The sequence below is a fragment of the Equus przewalskii genome, chromosome 9, assembly GCF_037783145.1.
Source record: "Equus przewalskii isolate Varuska chromosome 9, EquPr2, whole genome shotgun sequence".
Taxonomy (NCBI): domain Eukaryota; kingdom Metazoa; phylum Chordata; class Mammalia; order Perissodactyla; family Equidae; genus Equus; species Equus przewalskii.
In genome coordinates this window covers 19,319,660-19,339,042 of record NC_091839.1, presented here as the reverse complement: position 1 = coordinate 19,339,042, position 19,383 = coordinate 19,319,660, and the positions used below count along the sequence as shown (strand labels likewise).

The following is a 19,383-nucleotide window of genomic DNA, read 5'->3' as shown; positions in this document are numbered from 1 at the left end:
AAGGGAACAGCATGTGTTCAGCTAATGCGTGCCGAGCAAAAGATGAAATGAAGCCGTGAAGATGGGAGGGAAGAAGCCCAGAGACGTGGGCCGGCCCAGCACCAGCCGAGGCACCTCCTCCAGCCCAGCATCCTGCCCTCCCCTCCAGCCCAACTCACCCTCCGGGCCTGCTCCAGCTGCTCCGCCAGTTCTCCCAGCGCCTGGCCGTGGCGCTGCCTCAGCTCCTGCACCGCCACCTCGTGAACACGCGTCTCCTCTTCCAGAGCCTTCTTCAGCTCCGTCACCTCCTGCTCCCTCTTGGACCTTTCATTGTGGGAGGAAGATGGGGAGCAGAATTTCAGAATAGAGGAAGGCAGGGACTTTGGGGGAGCATCCCCTCAACAGCCAGTTGTGCCTCCATTTATTGTTTCCCACCAAAGATGGGGACCTCACTCTGCGATCCCCAAGGGATCTGGGTGGTGATGCTGTGGGAGAAGGGTGGCTTTAAGGGTGAGCTCCTATGCATCCCTCAAAACCCTATTCAGAAAGCCCCTTCTCAAGGACGTCTTCCTGGACTCCCTCCCATAGATGTGGCATAGGGGCCTGCTCTTATCATCCACGATGCCCTCTGCTACTCCATTAAAGCATGCTTTGTCCCAGATTGGGTCTACCTTTGCTCGAATCTGCTTCCCCCCACACACCAGGAGTTCCTCAGAGCGGTGCCTGGGTCTAACTCACCTCTGTCCCCAGCTTGGCCCAAGCGGGGCCCAGAGCTGGTGCTCCACAAACAACTGTTGAACGACTCACAAAACCCTTGTGTCGATGGAAAGCTGGCACCCCCACCCCGACCCCTAGTCCTTCTCTCTCCCCGGACCTCGCCCTGCACGTGTTCAGCCGCCAGGCGGCCAGGCCTCACCGGAGCTCCTGCTGCGCGTTGGTGGAGTCCAGCGTGTCCTCGAGCTCGCCCCGCAGCGCCTCCAGCTCCTCGCCCAGGTCCCGGCGCTGCTTCTCGGCCTTGGCCCGGGCCGCGCGCTCCGCCTCCAGGTCCTCCTGGGCCTCGGCCAGCCCGGCCTGCGCCTCCCGCAGCGACTTGAGCAGCTGAGCCCGGGCCCCGCCCTCCTCCTCTGCCCTGGGGGTGGACGAGGACCACGCAGTTGGTAGGGGGGCAGGCAGGCGGGGGAGGGATGATTTCTGGAGGCGGAGAGGCCCGAGGAGGACTATGGGGGTGGCCAGGGCTGGGTTCAAATCCCAGCTCCGCCCTTGGGCACATGCCTCCGGAGCCAGCACCTCAGCTTTCTTAGCTGTGAAATGGGAATGACACTGACAGTGGCCACAGCCACACTTACTAAGCTCCCGCCACATGCGAGTCCTTTACTTATCATCTCATTGAAAGCTCACACCCAATGAGGAAACTGAGGCTCAGAGTGGGAAAGCACTTGCCCTGGTCACTCGGCCAGTGACCTGGCCCCACAGCCCCTCCTCATTGCCCTGACCCAACATGGCCTCCTGCAAAGAGAAGCTGGGGGCCGTGCTCCACTTCAGCAGCCCAGATTTCACTAGTTCGGATCCTGGGTGTGGACCTACACACGGCTCATCAAGCCATGCTGTGGCAGCATCCCACATAGAAGAACTAGAATGACCTACAACTAGGATATACAGCTATGCACTGAGGGGCTTTAGGGAGAAAAAAAAAAGAGAAATATCGGCAACTGATGTTCACTTAGGGCCAATCTTCCTCAGCAAAAAACAAAAAACAAAAAAAAAAACCCAGAAGCTGAATTGAGGGCAGTGTGGACTGGGAGTTAAATGGCTCAGGGAGCCCCTGCTCAGCCACCTGCCCTGGCAGGTGACAACCTTTCCTAACTAGAGGCAGCTAGTCTGTGAGGGGACACAAACGCCCCACGTCGCAGGATCGCCATGAGGATGGCAATAAAAATAATCATAAGAGGGCAAAAGAATCCCACAACTAGAAGAACCTACAACTAAGATATACAACTATGTGGCGGGGGGGAAGATAAAGCAGAAAAAAAAAAAAGAAGAAGGTTGGCAACAGTTGTTAGCTCAGGTGCCAATCTTTAAAAAAAAAAAAAAGAAAGAGAGAGCGCAAAAGACTACATGTTGCATGATTCCACTTCGAGGAAATATCAACAAGCGAATCCCATGCGGACAGACAGCAGATGGGTGACGCCAGGGGCTGGGGCGGGGGGGCGGGGGACGCAGAGCGACTGTTTAATGGGCGTGGGTTTCCTGGGAGGTGATGAAAATGTTCTGGAACGAGATAGAGGCAGTGGGTGCACAACACTGGGGACGTGCCAATTGCTGCTGAATTGTACACTTTAAAGGCCAATTTGGTTCTGTGAATTTCACCTCCATACAAAAAAAAAAAAAGAGAAAAACAAGGAACGACAGCCCTAACGAAGAGCAGCAACACACGCATCCAGACTTTCCCGAGGGCTGAGCGTGTGCGAAGTGTTTTAGGAGCATTTTCTCTCATTCAATCCCCACACGAACCCGAGGAGGGGCTGCTGTAATCAGCCCCATTTCACAGATGAAGAAACTAAGGCTACACAGGGGAGATCATCCGGGTGGGGTCACGTGGTCGGAACCGGGAGGAGCCGGGATTCAAACCCAGAAGTCAGACTTGAGGGGGCATGTTCTTTTTCTTTTGCTGAGATAGATTAGCCCTGAGCTAACATCCACCGCCAATCCTCCTCTTTTTGCTGAGGAAGACTGGCCCTGAGCTAACATCGTGCCCATTTTACTCTACTTTATATGTGGGACGCCTGCCACAGCATGGCTTGCCAAGCGGTGCCATGTCCTCACCCGGGATCAGAACCCACGAGCCCCGGGCCGCCCAAGCACAGCGTGAGCACTTAACCGCTGCACCACCGGCCGGCCTCCAGACCACCTTTCAAATCACAGCTGATTCCGGGCTGTTCCGTTTCGGGAGGAACAGACTGGGGCCTTTGTTCCCGGTTCCCTTGACCAGATGGGCTTGGAACTCGCTATGTCCACTTTACAGAAGGGGCTCGGGGCGGGTGTGCACGGCTGGCGGGGGGGGGGGGGGGTGCGGGCGGGGGGCGCTCCACCGGGCTGCGCCCCCAGGCGGGTGTGGATGCGGCGCCCCAGGGCTGCGCGCGCACCTGGCCAGCGCCGCCTGCAGCTCCTCCTCCTTGCGGCCCAGCTGCGCCCGCAGCTCCTCCGCCCGCTGCTGCTGCTCCCCCATCTGCTCCTGCAGCTCCGAGCTCTCCACGTCCAGCCGCCGCTTCAGCTTCTCCATCTCCTGGCGGCCCTTCTCCTCCTTCCGGAGGCGGTCTGAGGACGGAAGGGGGGGCCGTGCGTGGAAGGTTCCGGACCCACGCGCCCGGCAGCTCCCACGGCCCCCAGGACTCGCGGGGTGTAAGGCTGAGCTCAGCGCCTCCCTCCACACCTCCTCCTCTTCCCAGCTTACCCATCTCGGGGACGCCCCCCTGCCCCCCAGATCGTGGGCCAGATCCCCAGTGGCTGTCCCCTTCCCCTCACCCCCAAGGACACCCCTGCCTCTGCCCGCTGACTCTCTCGGCCCGTCCTCTCCTCGCTGCTCTCCCCCCCAACACCCCCACCCCCCCACCCCGGCCTCCTCTGGGCTCTTTCCCTTCTGTTTCTGATTCTGAGTCAACCGCGAGGGACACAGAGACAAGACAGTGTCTGAACCAGATAGCGGGACAGTCAGAGAGGGAGCGAGACAATAGCATTGAGAGAGACAGAAACAACTTGTCCCAAGCCTTCTTTCCTGCCCCCATTTAGCAAATATGACCACTGAGGCCCCAGAGCGCACGGGGTCGCCTGAGGTCACCACCCCCCACACCCTGACCCCAGCCGGAGCACGCACGGGGGCGGGCGCTCACCCTCCATGTCCGCAATCGTGGCCTCGTATTTGAGTCGAAGCTTATTGAGGCTCTTGACCTTCTCCTCCTCCTCGGCCGCCTGGGATGAGAACTCGGACAGACGGTCTTCCAGAAGCTTCCGCTCCTGAGGGTGGTGGGAGGTGGTGGTGGGGGGCAGTGGTCAGGAGCAGCCCCACTCGCCCCTTGTCTTCGATGTCATTTTCCTCCGTGTTTCTGCTCATCGCCATCCTCCCCTGACCCTCCGGCTCCCAAGCCTTCCATCCTCCCCGATTCTCTAGGGCCTGCTGACCCGTCCCACCCCGACCAGTTCACGCCCGTCAATGTTGGTGTAGACGCCTATCATCCAAAGGACACCACCGTCATCCCCGTGACGGCCACTGAGGTCGATTCTAATCATTTGCTACTATAGACGACACGGCACGGAACATTCTCGCCACTACTGTACTCGAAGTCTGGCTCATGGACCAGCAGCCTCAGCATCCACAGGGAGCTTGCTGGAAATGCCGAACCCCGGGTTCCACCCCAGACCTGCCCAAGCAGAATCTGCATTTGAACGAGCTCCCCACAGGAGCCCCGTGCACATCGGAGTTTGAGAAGCATGGGCCTGGAGCAGTGGTTTTCAAACCGTGAGTGGTTTTAGAAATCAATGCAGTGGGTCGGCACTGCCCTTAAAAAGAAAGAAACAGAATGGAGTAGAAGGGGATAGTTATGAAACCGAAGGAATGTTCCAGAAGCTGTGCATCCTTGAACTCTCAACTCAGGCATCGTTGCCTCGGGGAACCCTTCTTTGACCACTCCCAGGACAGGTCAGGGAACCCTCCATCGTGTCCTGCTCTTTCCTGACAGTTTCTAATTAAGTCACAATTGTCGTTTATTTCCGGTGCTCACTCATCCCTCTCCCCGACCTGGCTGTGAGGGCGTAAATGGTTTTCCAGTTGGTTGGGTGTCATCGCCCCTGTGCCCACCCCAGTCCTGGCGGTGGCAGGTTAAAGAGGGCGGCAGATTCTCCACCATGTCCCCACCCAGGGGTAGAGTCTCCTCCCCACCCTCGCATCGGGGCTGAGCCTGGGGCTGTTCTCAGCTCAGGGGCTGCAAACCACAGCCTGAGGGCCAAATCCGGCCCACGGCTTGTTCTGATAAATAAAGTTTTATTGAGACACAGCCATGCCCATCCGAGGACAAACTGTATGTGGCTGCTTTCAGGAGACAAAGGCGGAACTGGGTGGTTGTGACAGAAGGTGTGGCCCGCACAGCCACAGATGTTCACCCTCTGGCCTCTTAGGGAAAATGTTTGCCAACACCTGAACTACAGAATTCAGCTGGAAGGGACGTGGTGTCGCTTCCAGGCTTAAGCTTTTAGAGGCCTGGCGGCTTCCGCTTCCTCTTCCCGGAGCCCTGTGCTGCTGGGGAAGAAATCCAGGCTCTCCGGTGGGGGGAGAGAGAGGCCACACGAAGGAGCACAGACACCCAGCGCCCGCCACCGCGTCATGGTGACCGCCGGAGAGAGCCACCGGGAGAGGAGGAGGAACCCACGGATCAATGGGATGCAGTGCAACGGTGCCTGTTTGCAGCCCCGCGGCTGGGGGTGTCATGATGCAGCGAGAGGTAACCACACACAGTAGTTGCTCAATAGAAACAGCTGCATGTGGGTGTGACCGAGAGGCAGGGAGAGAGAAAGGGTTAAAGGCACAAACAGCCACGATGAGAGCGACAAAGACCCTAGAGGTGGGGTGACCTGGGCACAGACGCAGGGAGGGACCCACGTGCCCAGCGGAGCCCCCCACTCGCCCCACCCTTGGGGGCTCGCCAGCCACCGACCTTGCTCAGCTTGGCGTTCTGATCTTCCAAGAGGAGCAGGTCTTCCTCAAACTTCTTCAGCTTCGCCTCGGTTGTCACCCTCTCCAGCTCCAGCTTCTGCCTGGCCGCCTCCTCAGCCTCCAGGTGGGTCTCCAGCTCCTGGGAGGGAGGAGGGCGGGGTGAGGACCGGGGGGCCGGGGGCCGGGCTGCCGTGGGAAGGATGCAGGGGGTAGACCACGGACCCCCCGGGGCGCGTGGCTCAGACAGGTCCACGCTCAGGGCGAGGCCGGGAAGGACAGCACCCCGACCGGCCTTCTCATCTCCTTCACTAGCCCAACAAGCATTTACTGAATGGTGAACATGCGTCAGGCCCTGTTCTGGGCACCGAGGACAGAGAAAGATCTTTGTCCTTGTGGAAATGACATTCCTGGGTAGGTGTGAAGATTATAAACAACCCACATGACGAAGAAACCCATTCTCCAGATGGCCACTGTCTGCCACGGTGGTGACCAGGCACGTGTGGCAACTTGTGGTGTGAGACGGGGAATTAAGAGTCAGTATCACGCAACAACATGGATGGACCTCGAGGGCATGGCGCTAAGTGACATAAGTGAGACAGAGAAAGACAAGTCCCATGTGACTGCACTTATATGTGGAATCTAAAAAGCAGAAACAAAAACAAAAAGCCTGAGCTCATAGATACAGAGAACAGACCGGTGGAGGCCAGAGGTCGGGAGAGGGGCCAGGAGAAAGGGGCTCAAATGGCATAAACTTCCAGTTATGAAATAAATAAGTCCTGGGCCTGTAACACACAGCATGGCGGCTGTCGTTAACGCTGTGTTGCGTGCTTGAAAGTTGCGCAGAGTAGATCTCAAAAGTTCTCATCAGGGGGCTGCCCTGTGGCCGAGTGGTTAAGTCCGTGAGCTCTGCTTCGGCGGCCCAGGGTTCACATCCTGGGCGCAGACACGGCACCGCTCATCAAGCCACGCTGAGGCGGCGTCCCACATGCCACAACTAGAAGGACCCACAACTGAAAAATATACAACTATGTACTAGGGGGATTTGGGGAGAAGAAGATGGAAAAAAAAGAATATTGGCAACAAATGTTAGCTCAGGGCCAATCTTCGAAAAAAAAAATGTGTTGAAAACCAAAAAAAATTTTTTTTAAAAGTTCTCATCACAAGAAAACAATTTTTCTGTAACTGTGTAAGGGGACAGATGTTAACTAGACTTTAACTAGAGTTATTGTGACCGCGTCGCAATGTATACAAATAGCGAACCATTATGTTGTACACCTGAAACTAACATGTTATACGTCAATTCTACCTCGATTTAAAAAAAGATTCAGGGGCCGGCCCGGTGGTGCAGCAGTTAAGTGCGCATGTTCCGCTTTGGAGGCCCGGGGTTCCCCGGTTCGGATCCCAGGTGTGGACATGGCACTGCTTGGCAAGCCATGCTGTGGCAGGCGTCCCACATATAAAGTAGAGGAAGATGGGCACGGATGTCAGCTCAGGGCCAGTCTTCCTCAGCAAAAAGAGGAGGATTGGCAACAAATGTTAGCTCAGGGCTAATCTTCCTCAAAAAAAAAGACTCAACATTATGTGCTGCCTTGATGTCTGGTAATATTGGGAGGACATATAATGTCGGAACCACAAGTCCTCCTTCCCGCTCTGCTCCCACAGACAAAGTCCCCTCACCAATAACCCCCCTTATCAGGGGGACCAGGCACAGTGATAACAGGCTGCTCACCCCTCTGTAGTGGACTCCAGCTGCCTGCCAGCCCTCGGAATTATCCAAACAAACCCATCACGTCTCCCTGCAGGACCCAAGGGGTCACCTCACCCTCTTGTTACTATGAAGCCTGCCTCCCACAGCTGCAGCTTGAACACACCATTCCTGAGTGCAACCCTCATGTGCGTCTCTGTGGCGGGAGACTGCTTCCCTCAGGCTGTGGGTATCTGTGACTAATAAACTGCCATCTGGCTCTTCTGTGAAGGGTCGGGTGTGGTGTGTTAGACCATCTCCATAACTGTCGGGCAGGAACCCTCCCTCAGTGATGGAGGCAAGAGGAGGCAATTAAAACACTACTGAGCTCTTGAAGTGTGCTCAGTGTGACCGAGGACTGAATTTTCAATTTAATTTAATTTTACTTATTTTAAATTTAAAGCCAGACACTCAATTATTCACTGGAAAACTTTTAAGTATGTTTGGAACAACTTGGGTATGTAAATCTACTTTTTCTTTTTATATGATTTCTTTTTTTGGTGAGGAAGATTGGCCCTGAGTTAAGATCTGTTGCCAATCTTCCTCTTTTTGCTTGAGGAAGACAACCTGTGCCAATCTTCCTCTATCTTCTATATGGGATGCCGCCACAGCATGGCTTGATGAGCAGTGTGTAGGTCCATGCCCAGGATTGGAACCTGTGAACCCCGGGCCACCGAAGTGGAGAACATGAACTTAACCACCACACCACCAGGCCATCCCCTATAAATCTACCTTTTAAACAGAAGAACTTATGAAATATAAATGCCAATGAAGTATCACCAATGAAAATTTAGCATCTGAATGGAGATGTGCTGTAAGTGTAAAATACGTACTGGATTTTGAAGGGGAACCATGGGAGAGCAACCTGCCTGCAAATGCAGCAGCACAGAGGCAAATGAAGCCAGGAGATGGACAGAAGCAGAGTACTGAGGATATCACTTGAGCACCTGGATCCAGCCACGCCTGAAGCTTATCCATTCTAGTCTCCCATTATTTGAAACAAAAAAAAAATTCTTTTTGCTTAAGCTACTTTGAACTGAGTTTTTCACAAATCCGTGGCCAAAAGAGACATGGTGTACAGAAGCAAAGGTGGGCGGGGTAGACAGAACGGTTGGGGGAAGGTGGCCTCAGGCATGCCGGGGGTGTACGAGAATGGGGGGTGGGGGAGGTGGGTCCAGACCTGTATATGCTGCTGCAGTCTCTTCTTCTCACTTTGCAGCTGGCGGCTGCACTCCTCCTCCTCGCCCACGCGGGCCTCCAGCTCCGACACCACCAGCTCCAGCTCCTGCTTTCGGCTTGCCAGCCGTCCCCGCGTCTCTTCGGCCTCAGCACACAGCTCTGCCTCTGCTCGCAGTTGCTCGGCCAGGCGGTTGCGCTCCTCTTCCAGCTGGGGACGGGGTGGGAGGTCAGCGGGCAGCAGGTGGTGCTCCCAGGACAGCCCTCGGTGGAGCACCAGGTCCCTCCTGTACCAGGGTTTGCTTTGCCCTTTGAGGCCCGGGGGGGGGGCAGGGGGGCGGGGTGGGAGACACAGTCCCCCAACCCATTCCTCCCTCAGGTCCCCATCTCAGGATGACCCTGCATCCCCTTAGACATGGAGTCAGACCCCTAGGTGCCACCCTCCCCCTCATCTCCCCACAGCCCATCAGGCCCCAGCCCCGTCCCTCCCGGCCCCTGACTCTGTCTGCCCTGCCCCCTCCTCTGTCCTCACAGCCCCAGCAGGCTCAGGCCTCGTCCTCTCTCAGTGGACTCTCTCCTCAGCCTCCTCCCCAGCCTCCCGGCCTCCAGTCTCTCTCTCTCTCCAGTCCATCCTCCAAATAGCCCCAGAGAACCCTTTCCACCGTCTCTCATTTCATTTAATACTCCTACGCTAGAAATTTAACCACAGGAAATGATTCCGGAAAATTAGCAAACAGAAAACTGGTCAAGGAGAGGTTTGCTTCAGCATTATTTTAAGATACCAAAAATATTGGAAACAATAGAAACCCCACGGTCTGTGTACCATAGCCCTGCCCCGCATCCTAGAGCCCACTCCCTGAACATGGTGGCTCGACAGGAACCAGCCCCCCACCCCAATACCCTGTCTGCACCCCAAAAGCCCTGCTCCCTGCCAGTGGCGGCTCAACCACACCACACAGTTCCAGCCCAGGAGCCCCGTCCCTCAAACCTGGACCCGCCCACAGCCCCGCCCCTCACAACCTGGCTCCACCTACAGCCCTGCCCCACCCATGGCCCCCCCAACACCTTGGTTCCACCCACAGCCCTGCCCCACCGTGTCCCCACCCCTCACCATGGCTCCACCCACAGCCCTGCCCTACCCCCTGGCCCCGCCCCTCACACCCTGGCTCCACCCAAGCCCCGCCCCAGCCCATGGCCCTGCCCCTCATGTCCTGGCTCCACCCACAGCCCCGCCTCTCATGACCTGGCTCCACCCATGGCCCCACCCCTCATAACCTGGCTCTGCAGCCCTGCCCCATCCATGGCCCCCCCAACACCTGAGTTCCACCCACAGCCCTGCCCCACCGTGTCCCCACCCCTCACCATGGCTCCAACCACAGCCCCGCCCTACCCATGGCCCCGCCCCTCAAACCCTGGCTCCACCCACAGCCCCACCCCAGCCCATGGCCCTGCCCCTCATGTCCTGGATCCACCCAAGCCCCGCCCCACCCACGGCCCAGCCTCTCACACTCTGGCTCCACCCCAAGCCCCGCCCCTCACCTGCGTCAAGCGGTCCTGGAGCTCGCCCACCTCGCGGGCGCTCTGCTGCTGCAGCTCCTGCACTTTCTGCAGCTCCTGCACCCGCGCCTGCAGCACCTCATCCTGCCGCGTCACCTGCAGCAGTGGCTTCACCTGCAGAGGAGGGGGGATGGGGATGTGGAACAGCCGGCTGCCACCGCGGGAGCCCCTTGGCCCTGGAGCTAAGAGCTCCCACTCTGAGCTGGGCTCCATTCGAGGCCAGGTGCTCCACTGACCCGCTGCGTGAGCTCGGGCAAGCACCTTAGTGTCCCATCTATGGAATGGGGATGGTGACAGCCCCGGCTTCACCGCGTTTTCGGGGTGAGTGAATGAGCGAACACGGCTATTCTGTAACACCGTTTCTCAGGGTTCTCAGCCCACAGTCCGGAGTGAGAGGTGCTCGTGACACTGTGTGATTCCGGTTGGAGCGACAGGCGCCACGCACACCCGAAGCCATCCTGTATCTCTTTTACCCATGCTGGTTTGAGTCAGATTTTTTGGGTCACTTGCTACCTAAAGAATCCTAACAAAGTCTGAGCTGATCGGTCCCATTTTACAGATGCAGAAAACTGAGGCCCAAACAAAGGAAGTCACCTGACCCAGCAGACCTGGCCGCCAGGTCCCGTCCCCTCGCTGCTCGGCCCGCCCCCCCCAGGCGCCCTCACCTTGGTGAAGAGTCGCCACCACTGCCAGTGTCTCAGCTTGAGGTAGGCTGCACAGTTCCGCTGCATGACCCGCAGGGCACTTTGCTGCTGCTGACGCTTCTGGAAGGCCCTGCGGGGGGCGGGGGGGCGCGAGTGGGAGAGGGAAAGATGGGCCCCTCCAGGCCCTGTCCCCTTGGCAAGAGAGCGAACGAAGCTCCCTTCAATTAGTCAACCGTCATGAAATGCCTACTGTGCGCAGGCACCGTTCTATTATTGATAGATCGTGGGGTCCCCCTGCCCTCGACTCTCTCTGCCCTGTCTTCCTCTCTGTGCACACAGCCCCAGTTCAGGGCTCATCTTCTCCCACCTGGACCCTCACTCCAGCCTCCTCCTGGGCCTCCCAGTCTCCAGTCTATCCCTGACATGCCTCCAGAGGGGTCTGTCTACACCCAGAGTTCACCCGCCCCTCCCCTGCTCCCAGCCCTGCCGTAGCTCCCCAGTGCCCCTGGACAAGGCCTCTGTCCCTCAGCCTGGTGTTTGGGGAGCCCTTTGTCCTCTGATCCTTCCTCTGCACCAGTTCCAAGGGGGAGGGGGACTGCCCTGCAAATTTCCTGCGTTCCTGCAGTGTGCCAGGCTCGCACATCACCAGGCCTTTGCACAAGCTGTCGCTCCTGTCTTGAACCCCCCTCCTGTCCTCCTTCATCTTCCTGGTTGTCAAGTGTGATCCGGGGGGGCGTCCTGGTCTGCAGCAAGGCCTCTGCTGAACTTGTATGACCCCCATCAAAGCACACCCCCCCCCGAACTGTGACGCTTCACGCCGGTGCACTGCCCCGTCCAGACTGGAGTCCCTCCAGGGATCGGCCAGGTGGGTAACCACGTCGACCCGGGTGGCCCGGGGCTTTCTCTGTGTTAGCATGGAAAATCATGCATCCTGGGAACCCTCCAGTCCTGGACAAACCGGAATGTGGGTCACCCGCTGGCTGGCTGAGTCCAGCTCTTCTCTGTGTCCCCGGCATCACTCAGCACAGGGCCTGGCCCACAGGGGCTCCAGGACTGTAGAACCAAGAAGCCTGGGCATCCAGTGGCTCCATCCCATTGTTTTTCAATCCTCTCACCATCTTGGAGGCCCTGACATCTGGAACCTTCTGATCAACCCCTCCTTCCTCCAGTCTCCCAGGCCATCTGGTCAACCCCTCCTTGCTCCGGCCTCTGGGCCATCTGGTCAACCCCTCCTTGCTCAGGCCTCTGGGGCCATCTGGTCAACCCCTCCTTGCTCAGGCCTCTGGGGCCATCTGGTCAACCCCTCCTTGCTCAGGCCTCTGGGGCCATCTGGTCAATCACTCCTTGCCCTGCCCTTTGGGGCCATCTGGTCAACCCCTCCCTGGCCCGGCCTTGGCCAACAGGACCCCAGGAGACCGGGTGGTGGCCCACCTGCGAGCGAGGTATCCCCGGGCAGCTGCCTGGAAGGACACAATGATGTCTGTGACCTTCAGGTCCCGCTCCTCTTCCAGCTGGGCCAGGACCCCCGCCCGGAAGAAGATCTTGCTCTGTCCCACACGGTAGAGGTTGGGGTCCAGTTCCAGGGCCTGGATCTGTGAGGGGTAGGGGAGAGGCGATGAGGGGGGAGGTCCCAGCCCACCCTCCACCCCCTGCACCGAGCACTGCTGGGCTCTGCCCCACACTCACCATCTTCTCACAGGCCTGCTTCCCATCCATAAAGCCCTTGGGGATGGCATTGGGCGTCAGGATCTCATATCTGCAGTGGGAAGGGAAGGGTGGGGGTGGAGAGTTACAGCAAACTGTTGCTGAGCTCCTGCCATGGCCGGGCACTGGGCTCAGAGTGACAAATAGCAATGACGATGGGAACGATAAGAACAGTAAGAAAAAACGAACATTAGAGCATTTCCTGAGTGCCACCCACAAGACCTAGAGGGGTTTTTTTTTTTTTTTGGTGAAGAAGATTGGCCCTGAGCTAACATCTGTTGCCAATCCTCTTCTTTTTGCTTGAGGAAGATTATCACTGAGCTAACATCCGTGCCCATCTTCCTCTATTTTATGTGGGATGCTGCCACAGCATGGCTTGACAAGTGGTGCTAGGTCCATGCCTGAGATCTGAACCCGCAAACCCCAGGCTGCCAAAGCAGAGCACATGAACTTAACCACTATGCCACCGGGCTGGCCCAAAGACCAAGAGAATACCACCACCCAGGGCAACATCAACAATACAAGTTGCCACTCCGTGGACACCTACCACGTGCTGACTGTGAACGTTTTCTCACATCACCACCATCTCACTGAGCCGCCCAACAAAGGTGTGTCTCAGAAGGGAAACGTGAGCACAACACCAAATAGCAGCCGATGTTTCTGAATACTTGTTACGTGTCAGGACTAAGCTCTTTAGAGCACTTTCTTTCAAATTTCTGAGTGCAACTCAGAATAAAAAAATACATTTAATAAACACAGACGTGTCTGCCCTCAGAGTCTCTTCCCTGCTGTGCCCTCTCCCCGGGACCTTGACGTTTCATAAAAAATAATGCATATTATATATACAAGACATATAGACACATAATATATATGTCATATTTTATGCCTGGTGACTGAGAAAATGGTGTGTGTGTATCAGAGTTTCTCATCCCCAGGGATCTTCTTAAAAGGCAGATGCTCATCCAGTAAGTCTGGGGTGGGGCCTGGACGCTGCGTTTCTGACAAGCTGCTGGGTGCTGCTGGTCCGGGGCCCACACTTTGAGCGGCAAACTCTGGCCCTGTGCCGTGTAGTCCAGCAGCTGCCGGCCACAGGGAGCTACTGAGCCCTCGAAATGCGGCCTGGGCAATGGAGACACCAGACTTTCCATTGTGTTTCATTTTAACTAAGTGACATGGGAATCGAAAACCGCAAGCAGAGGCCGGCCCGGCGGCGCGGCGGTTAAGTTTGCACGTTCCGCTTCGGCGGCCAGGGGTTCACAGGTTCAGATCCCGGGTGTGGACATGGCACTGCTTGGCACACCATGCTGTGGGAAGCGTCCAACATATAAAGTAGAGGAAGATGGGCACCGATGTTAGCCCAGGGCCAGTCTTCCTCAGCAAAAAGAGGAGGATTGGCAGCAGTTAGCTCAGGGCTGATCTTCCTCAAAAAACAAATAAATAAATAATAAAAATAGGAATAAAAGAAAACCGGGAGCAGCGTCAAATATTTTTCTGTTCAACACAATTTCTTTGTTTTGGGAGGACCACATTTCACACTGACCGCCGGAAATTTAGGGTCCGAACTGAGATGCACCATCAGCGGGTAGACACAGGCCACATCTCGAAGACTCGGTAGGACAAAAAAGAACGCTCGATATCTCACTATTAATTTTTTGTATTGGTTCCATGTGAAAATGATCCTATGTCCTGCCTGTAGGGGGTTAAGTAAAATATCTCGGCAACGTTAACTTCGCCTGTTTTCTTTCTACATTAAAAAAGGCGGCTGCGAGATCGTTTGCAATCGTGCCCGGGGCTCCCGCGCTGTTTCTCACACGGCGCTGCTGTGTCCAGCTGTGAGTGGCGCGATCTGGGTTATGATATGAATTGGGTTATGATGTTCACCACACTAGTTGTTTCTTAAACTGTGATATTTTCTGTTCTAGCCTATTCTGCCTTGAAAGACATTATCATGCAAGATGCGGATTGCAACACGGGGCTCTATGCCTTTGTCCCACATCCCAGAGGAGGAAGCTGAGAATTTGCCAGAATTTGCCCGGAGTTCCCGGGATCAGAAGTAGCAGCGGGGGGATGGGGAGGGGGGTGGGGTGCGGTGGGGTGGGGGTGGGGGTGGGGTGGAATGGGGGTGGGGGTGGGGGTGCGGTGCGGTGGGGTGGGGGTGGGGTGGGGTGGGGGAGGGGGTGCGGTGCGGTGGGGTGGGGGTGGGGTGGGGGTGGGGTGGCGATGGGGATGCAGGTCTGGTGGCCCCGCGCGCCCGCCCCCGCACACGCACCGCTGCCGGAACTCCTGGAAGAGGATGCGGTTGGGGAAGCCCTGGCGGCAGATGCGGATGCCCTCGAGGACGCCATTACAGCGCAGCTGGTCCAGCACCAGCTTCGGCTCCAGCTTCCCGGCCTGCGGAGAGCGGGGATGGGGACGCGGGGTGCGGCGGCGGCCACACGGGGGGGCGGGGGGGGGCACCCCGACGGCCGAGGCAGCGTCACCCGGTCCAACCTCTGCTTTAACTGCGCACCTACTATGTGCCAGGTGGAAATGCATGACCCAGGGCCGGGGGGTGGGGAGCGGAGCTCACAGTCCAGTGGGGGAGACTGACAATAAATGAGGTCAAGAGATGGCTAATAAACGTCGGAAGTAAATAAATAAAAAGTGCTAAGGAGCAAAGAGCAGCCGGGAGCGAGGGCCGGGCGGGCTGAGGCGGCCCAGCCATCCTTATTTTTGGTAGCTGACTTCGGTTCTCTTTTCTTTTTTAATTGCCTTTTTTTTCGCCCCAAAAGTAATAGACAAGGGGTAAAAATCTCAACTGTACAAAATTCAAATGATACGTTCTGAAACAGAACTCTTGCCTTGCCCAGAATAGTCAACACAACCCCCAGTTTCTTACAGAACCTTCTAGGTCACTTGTTCTCCCACCCCTGGTTACACACTGGTGCCCCCTGGGAAGCTTAACAAAACAAAACCAATGCCCCAGCCCCGGCCCAGGGTAGAATCTGAATATCTGGAGAATGGAGATTAAAACGTGAGAACCAACAGTCTGGATGTTTCTATTTTTCTTTTTCTTTTTCTTTTTTTTTTTTGGTGAGGAAGATTGGCCCTGAGCTAACATCTGTTGCCAATCTTCCTCTTTTTTTTTCTTCCCGAAGCCCCAGTAGATGGCTGTATATCCTAGTTGTAGGTCCTTCTAGACCTTCTATGTGGGACGCAGCCACAGCCATGGCTTGACGAGTGGTGTGTAGGTCCGTGCCCAGGATCCGAACTGGCGAACCCTGGGCTGCCAAAGCGGAGCAGACGAACTTAACCACTATGCCACCAGGCCAGCCCCTGGACCTTCTCCTAGGGCTAACTAGGCATATGTATGTTATATTTATGCAGTCATCAAACACTTATTGAATATCCACAGTATAGCTGTGGCTGGGGCTTTTCTAGGCACTGGGGTCTCAGCAGTGAAAACCGAGATGAAGCCCCTGCCGGAAGGTTATGTCCCAGCAAAAGGGACTTCCTATTGCCACACGACTATGTACGGTCCCTGCTTGTTGGTAATAGGCTTCAGTATTGTGGGAGGAACCTCTCCCTCCCCTCGGCTCTCAGCCCATCAGTGGCCAGGACTGAGCTCATCCTGGCTCCCTGTGTGGTCATGTGACCCCAGCCCAGCCAATCACAGTGGCTGGTTCAGGGGCAGGCACAAGAGCCATCCTGGGCCAATGAGAGCCAGCCCTGGGACTTGTGTTAGAGTCACTGGGGCAAGAGGCTCCCTCTTTCCCTTAGGGTTGCTGAACTGGGAGAATGAAAGCCTGGAGCCACTGGTGGCCACCCTGCCACCCTGAGGAGAGAGAGAGAGAGAGAAAGAGAGCAAGCGATTCCTTCACAGTGAAGGAGACACACAGAAAAGCAGAGCCAAGTAAAGGAAAAAGAATCCTAACACCATGATTTGAGCACCTGGATCCAGCTATACCTGAACCCGATACTGGAATTTTTAATTATGTGAATTTATACATTCTAACTTTTGCTTACAGCATCTTAATGATTCTCTCACAATCAAAAGAGCCCCAAGGAAATAGCTGAAAACAGCTTGAAATTGGAAAGAATATATGGAACAGTCTCACAACATTTTATTTTCTTCCTTCTTTCTTTCCTTCCTCTATCCCACCCTCCGACAAAACATGTGGCAGGCTCGAGTGGGGAGGTGCCCAGCAAGGTCAGGAGACTGATTACATAAAAGGGGACTGAGAAAATAAGTCAATTTGTAGGTTATAGGACCTGGATTTCTCACTGTTGCAAAAAAGAGTTACAAATGTGCACAAGGGGAAAAGTTAACGCAAACTCTGTGAGGTTGGACCGGAACTTGACATCCTGGTGAGAACTTAAGTTTTCAATATACAAAGAAAGTTACAGAAACAAATATAGCAGTGAATGCGCATATACACGTGTATGCAAGCATGTCCGTTCGTGCGTATACGCAGCTCTGTTGACGGCGAGGCCCTGGGAGGGACATGCTAACGCCACCGAGCACATCGGTCACCGGATCTCAGGCTCTACGCCCCATTCTGCACAAAAGAACCAGGGCTCCTGGGGGAAACGGCCGCGTCTATGTGTGCCGTATTTCACCCAGTCTAAGCCCCCATCCACTGTAAAACCCGCTGTGAGTGTAGACACCCCCAGGAAAAAAAGCCTCCTGCCACACCCAATGTCACCGATGCTACCGTGGGAGAAATCAACGTCTCAGATTTGGTGAAATACGGTATCTGCAGATGTGGAAACGGAGATGCACACACACATCCACCCACCCAAGAACCACCGCTACTTTCTGAGGACAGTGTAAGCCGTGGGCACCTAATTTTGTGGTCTCATTTCCTACTCATGTTGACTCATCTCTACAGGGCCCATCCTCTGATTTTCCCAACAAGAAAAGCTTTCGGTGGCCCGGGAGGCCAGGCATGGTCTCCCCACACCTACATGACACTCTCGGCTCCAACAGTCTTCTTTCCATCCTTTGCACCTTCCATGCTCTGGCCTACCTACCACTGGGCCTTTGCACGAGCTGTTCTCTGTTTGGAAGACCACTTATTCTTCAGAGCTGAGTCATCACCTCCTCCAGGGAGCCTTCTCTGACTTCACTGACCAGATCTAACCTTATGCGACATGTATCAGCCCTACAAACTCAGCTGGACATTGGTGGTTAATTGAATGTCTGTGCTCCCCATTGGAGTGTGAGCTTCCTGAGAATAGGGGTTGGCTGTGCTTTTTCCTCTGGCACATAGTAGGTGCTCAATAAAATTTAAGTCCCGTGAACCAATGAGTTTTCCCAACAGAGCCCTGAGTCTGAGAGGGAAGCAACTTGCTCAAGGTCACGCAGCCAGTCAGAGGCGAGCCTGGGAACAGGCGTGGCCCCAGCCAAGTCCGCCGGCCAGGTCTCTCCCTGCTGCCCGAGCCGCCCCCATCCCGGGCCGGGTCACTCACCCTCTTCTCGTGGTTGGGGATGATACAGCGGACGAAGCTGGGGTTGGTGTTGCTGAGTGTGGCCATGAGGCGGCTCAGGGACTCCTTGTAGAGCTGGCCCACCGTCCGGAACATGCCCCGGCGGGGGCGGCCACCCGGCGGCCCGTCCCCGAGGCTGCTCACCTGCTCCAGCCCCACGATGCCCTCCACTGTGAGGAGGAAACAGAGGTGGAGAGAGAAGTGGGTCAGGGGTCAGTTTGAGGGGACTGGGCCGGCCAAAGGTCAAGGGTCTTGTTATCGATAGGACCAGGCTCTTTACATAGGAAACACCTCGCACAACCGGGTGAGGGAGGTGCCACCAGCCCCACCGGACTGACGCGCAGACTCAGGTTCAGAGAGGTGGAAGGCTGTGCCACAGGCCACACAGCTTAGAAACCGCAGATCCAGGATCTGAACCCAGTGGGGTGAGTCCTCTTGAACCCTAACCTCTGACCCCTCTTCCGCTCAAGGACACGATTTCCGTTTTCCTCATCAACAAACGGTGATGACAATGGACGCTTACGTAGCACTTACTTCCTTCTAGCCTCCGCTCAGAGCAGCTCACGTACGAGCCCATAGGAATCGGTCCCATCTTACAGATGAGGAAACCGAGGCACAGAGAGGGACAGGATGGTACAAACACAGCACAGCTGCATTCTTAGGAACCCGAAACCACATCCCATTAAAAGTGGAATCAAGTCTGGCTTTTAGGGGCCATCTTCGAAGGAAGGCAAACGACCTCCACAGCAACCCTTGCCCCAGAGGCCCGACTGAGCGTACGTCTGCTTTCTCTCCTGTCATTCGATGGCCTCACTTAGCTCCTTCGTCTCAGATTCTCTTACTGGATCACGCCAGGGACCCGCAGCTGGGGCAGAATCTGAGGCCCCACAATCCCCAGTCAGGAGGGTCTTCAGGGGTCCAGCAGACAATCTGCACTTCGGGCAGGACTGGGTGCACGATCGGGGCTCAGCTGTGACATTTTCCTTTTTCCTCCCCAGGTTCAACTCTCCCTCCTACCACCCTACTCCCAGTTATTATCAAAATAAGAATCATCACTCATTAAGTTCTTACAGCACAGGTAAGAACTGAGGCTCTGGGAGTTAAAAGTCCTGGGTTCAAATCCTGGCTTTGCCACTTCCTGGCTGTGTGACCTTGGGCTGGTGACTTAACCTCTCTGTGCATCAATGTCCTCATTTGTATAATGGGGGTAATAACAGTACTAACATCTGCCTCGTTGGGTTATTTGGAGGATCCTATGTGTTAACAGTCATAAAAGGGGTTCACACCGTGCCCGGCACACAGTAAGGGCTCCATAAATGCACACGGAGATGACATGCGGTTTAGTTAGAAGAAAGCATTGTGCTGCCACAAAGGGTCTGGAAACCGCTGAGGGAGCCGACGAGGAG

At 56.0% G+C, this 19,383-nt stretch overlaps 1 protein-coding gene across 11 annotated transcripts in view; it reads right to left on the bottom strand.

The window, feature by feature from the left end:
- The window catches only part of MYH14 (myosin heavy chain 14), a 101,218-nt gene that overhangs the window by 28,421 nt on the left and 53,414 nt on the right, over nt 1-19,383 (bottom strand). For all 11 annotated transcript variants that reach the window (XM_070558298.1, XM_070558303.1, XM_070558297.1 and 8 more), the window contains 12 exons: nt 17,960-18,147; nt 14,778-14,899; nt 12,491-12,560; nt 12,236-12,396; nt 10,826-10,934; nt 10,143-10,274; nt 8,608-8,814; nt 5,685-5,822; nt 3,867-3,990; nt 3,123-3,294; nt 896-1,108; nt 159-303 (listed from right to left, as the gene is read on the bottom strand). In XM_070558298.1, the coding sequence (XP_070414399.1) occupies nt 159-303; nt 896-1,108; nt 3,123-3,294; nt 3,867-3,990; nt 5,685-5,822; nt 8,608-8,814; nt 10,143-10,274; nt 10,826-10,934; nt 12,236-12,396; nt 12,491-12,560; nt 14,778-14,899; nt 17,960-18,147 (1,781 nt within the window). The remainder of the gene's footprint in view (nt 1-158; nt 304-895; nt 1,109-3,122; nt 3,295-3,866; nt 3,991-5,684; nt 5,823-8,607; nt 8,815-10,142; nt 10,275-10,825; nt 10,935-12,235; nt 12,397-12,490; nt 12,561-14,777; nt 14,900-17,959; nt 18,148-19,383) is intronic.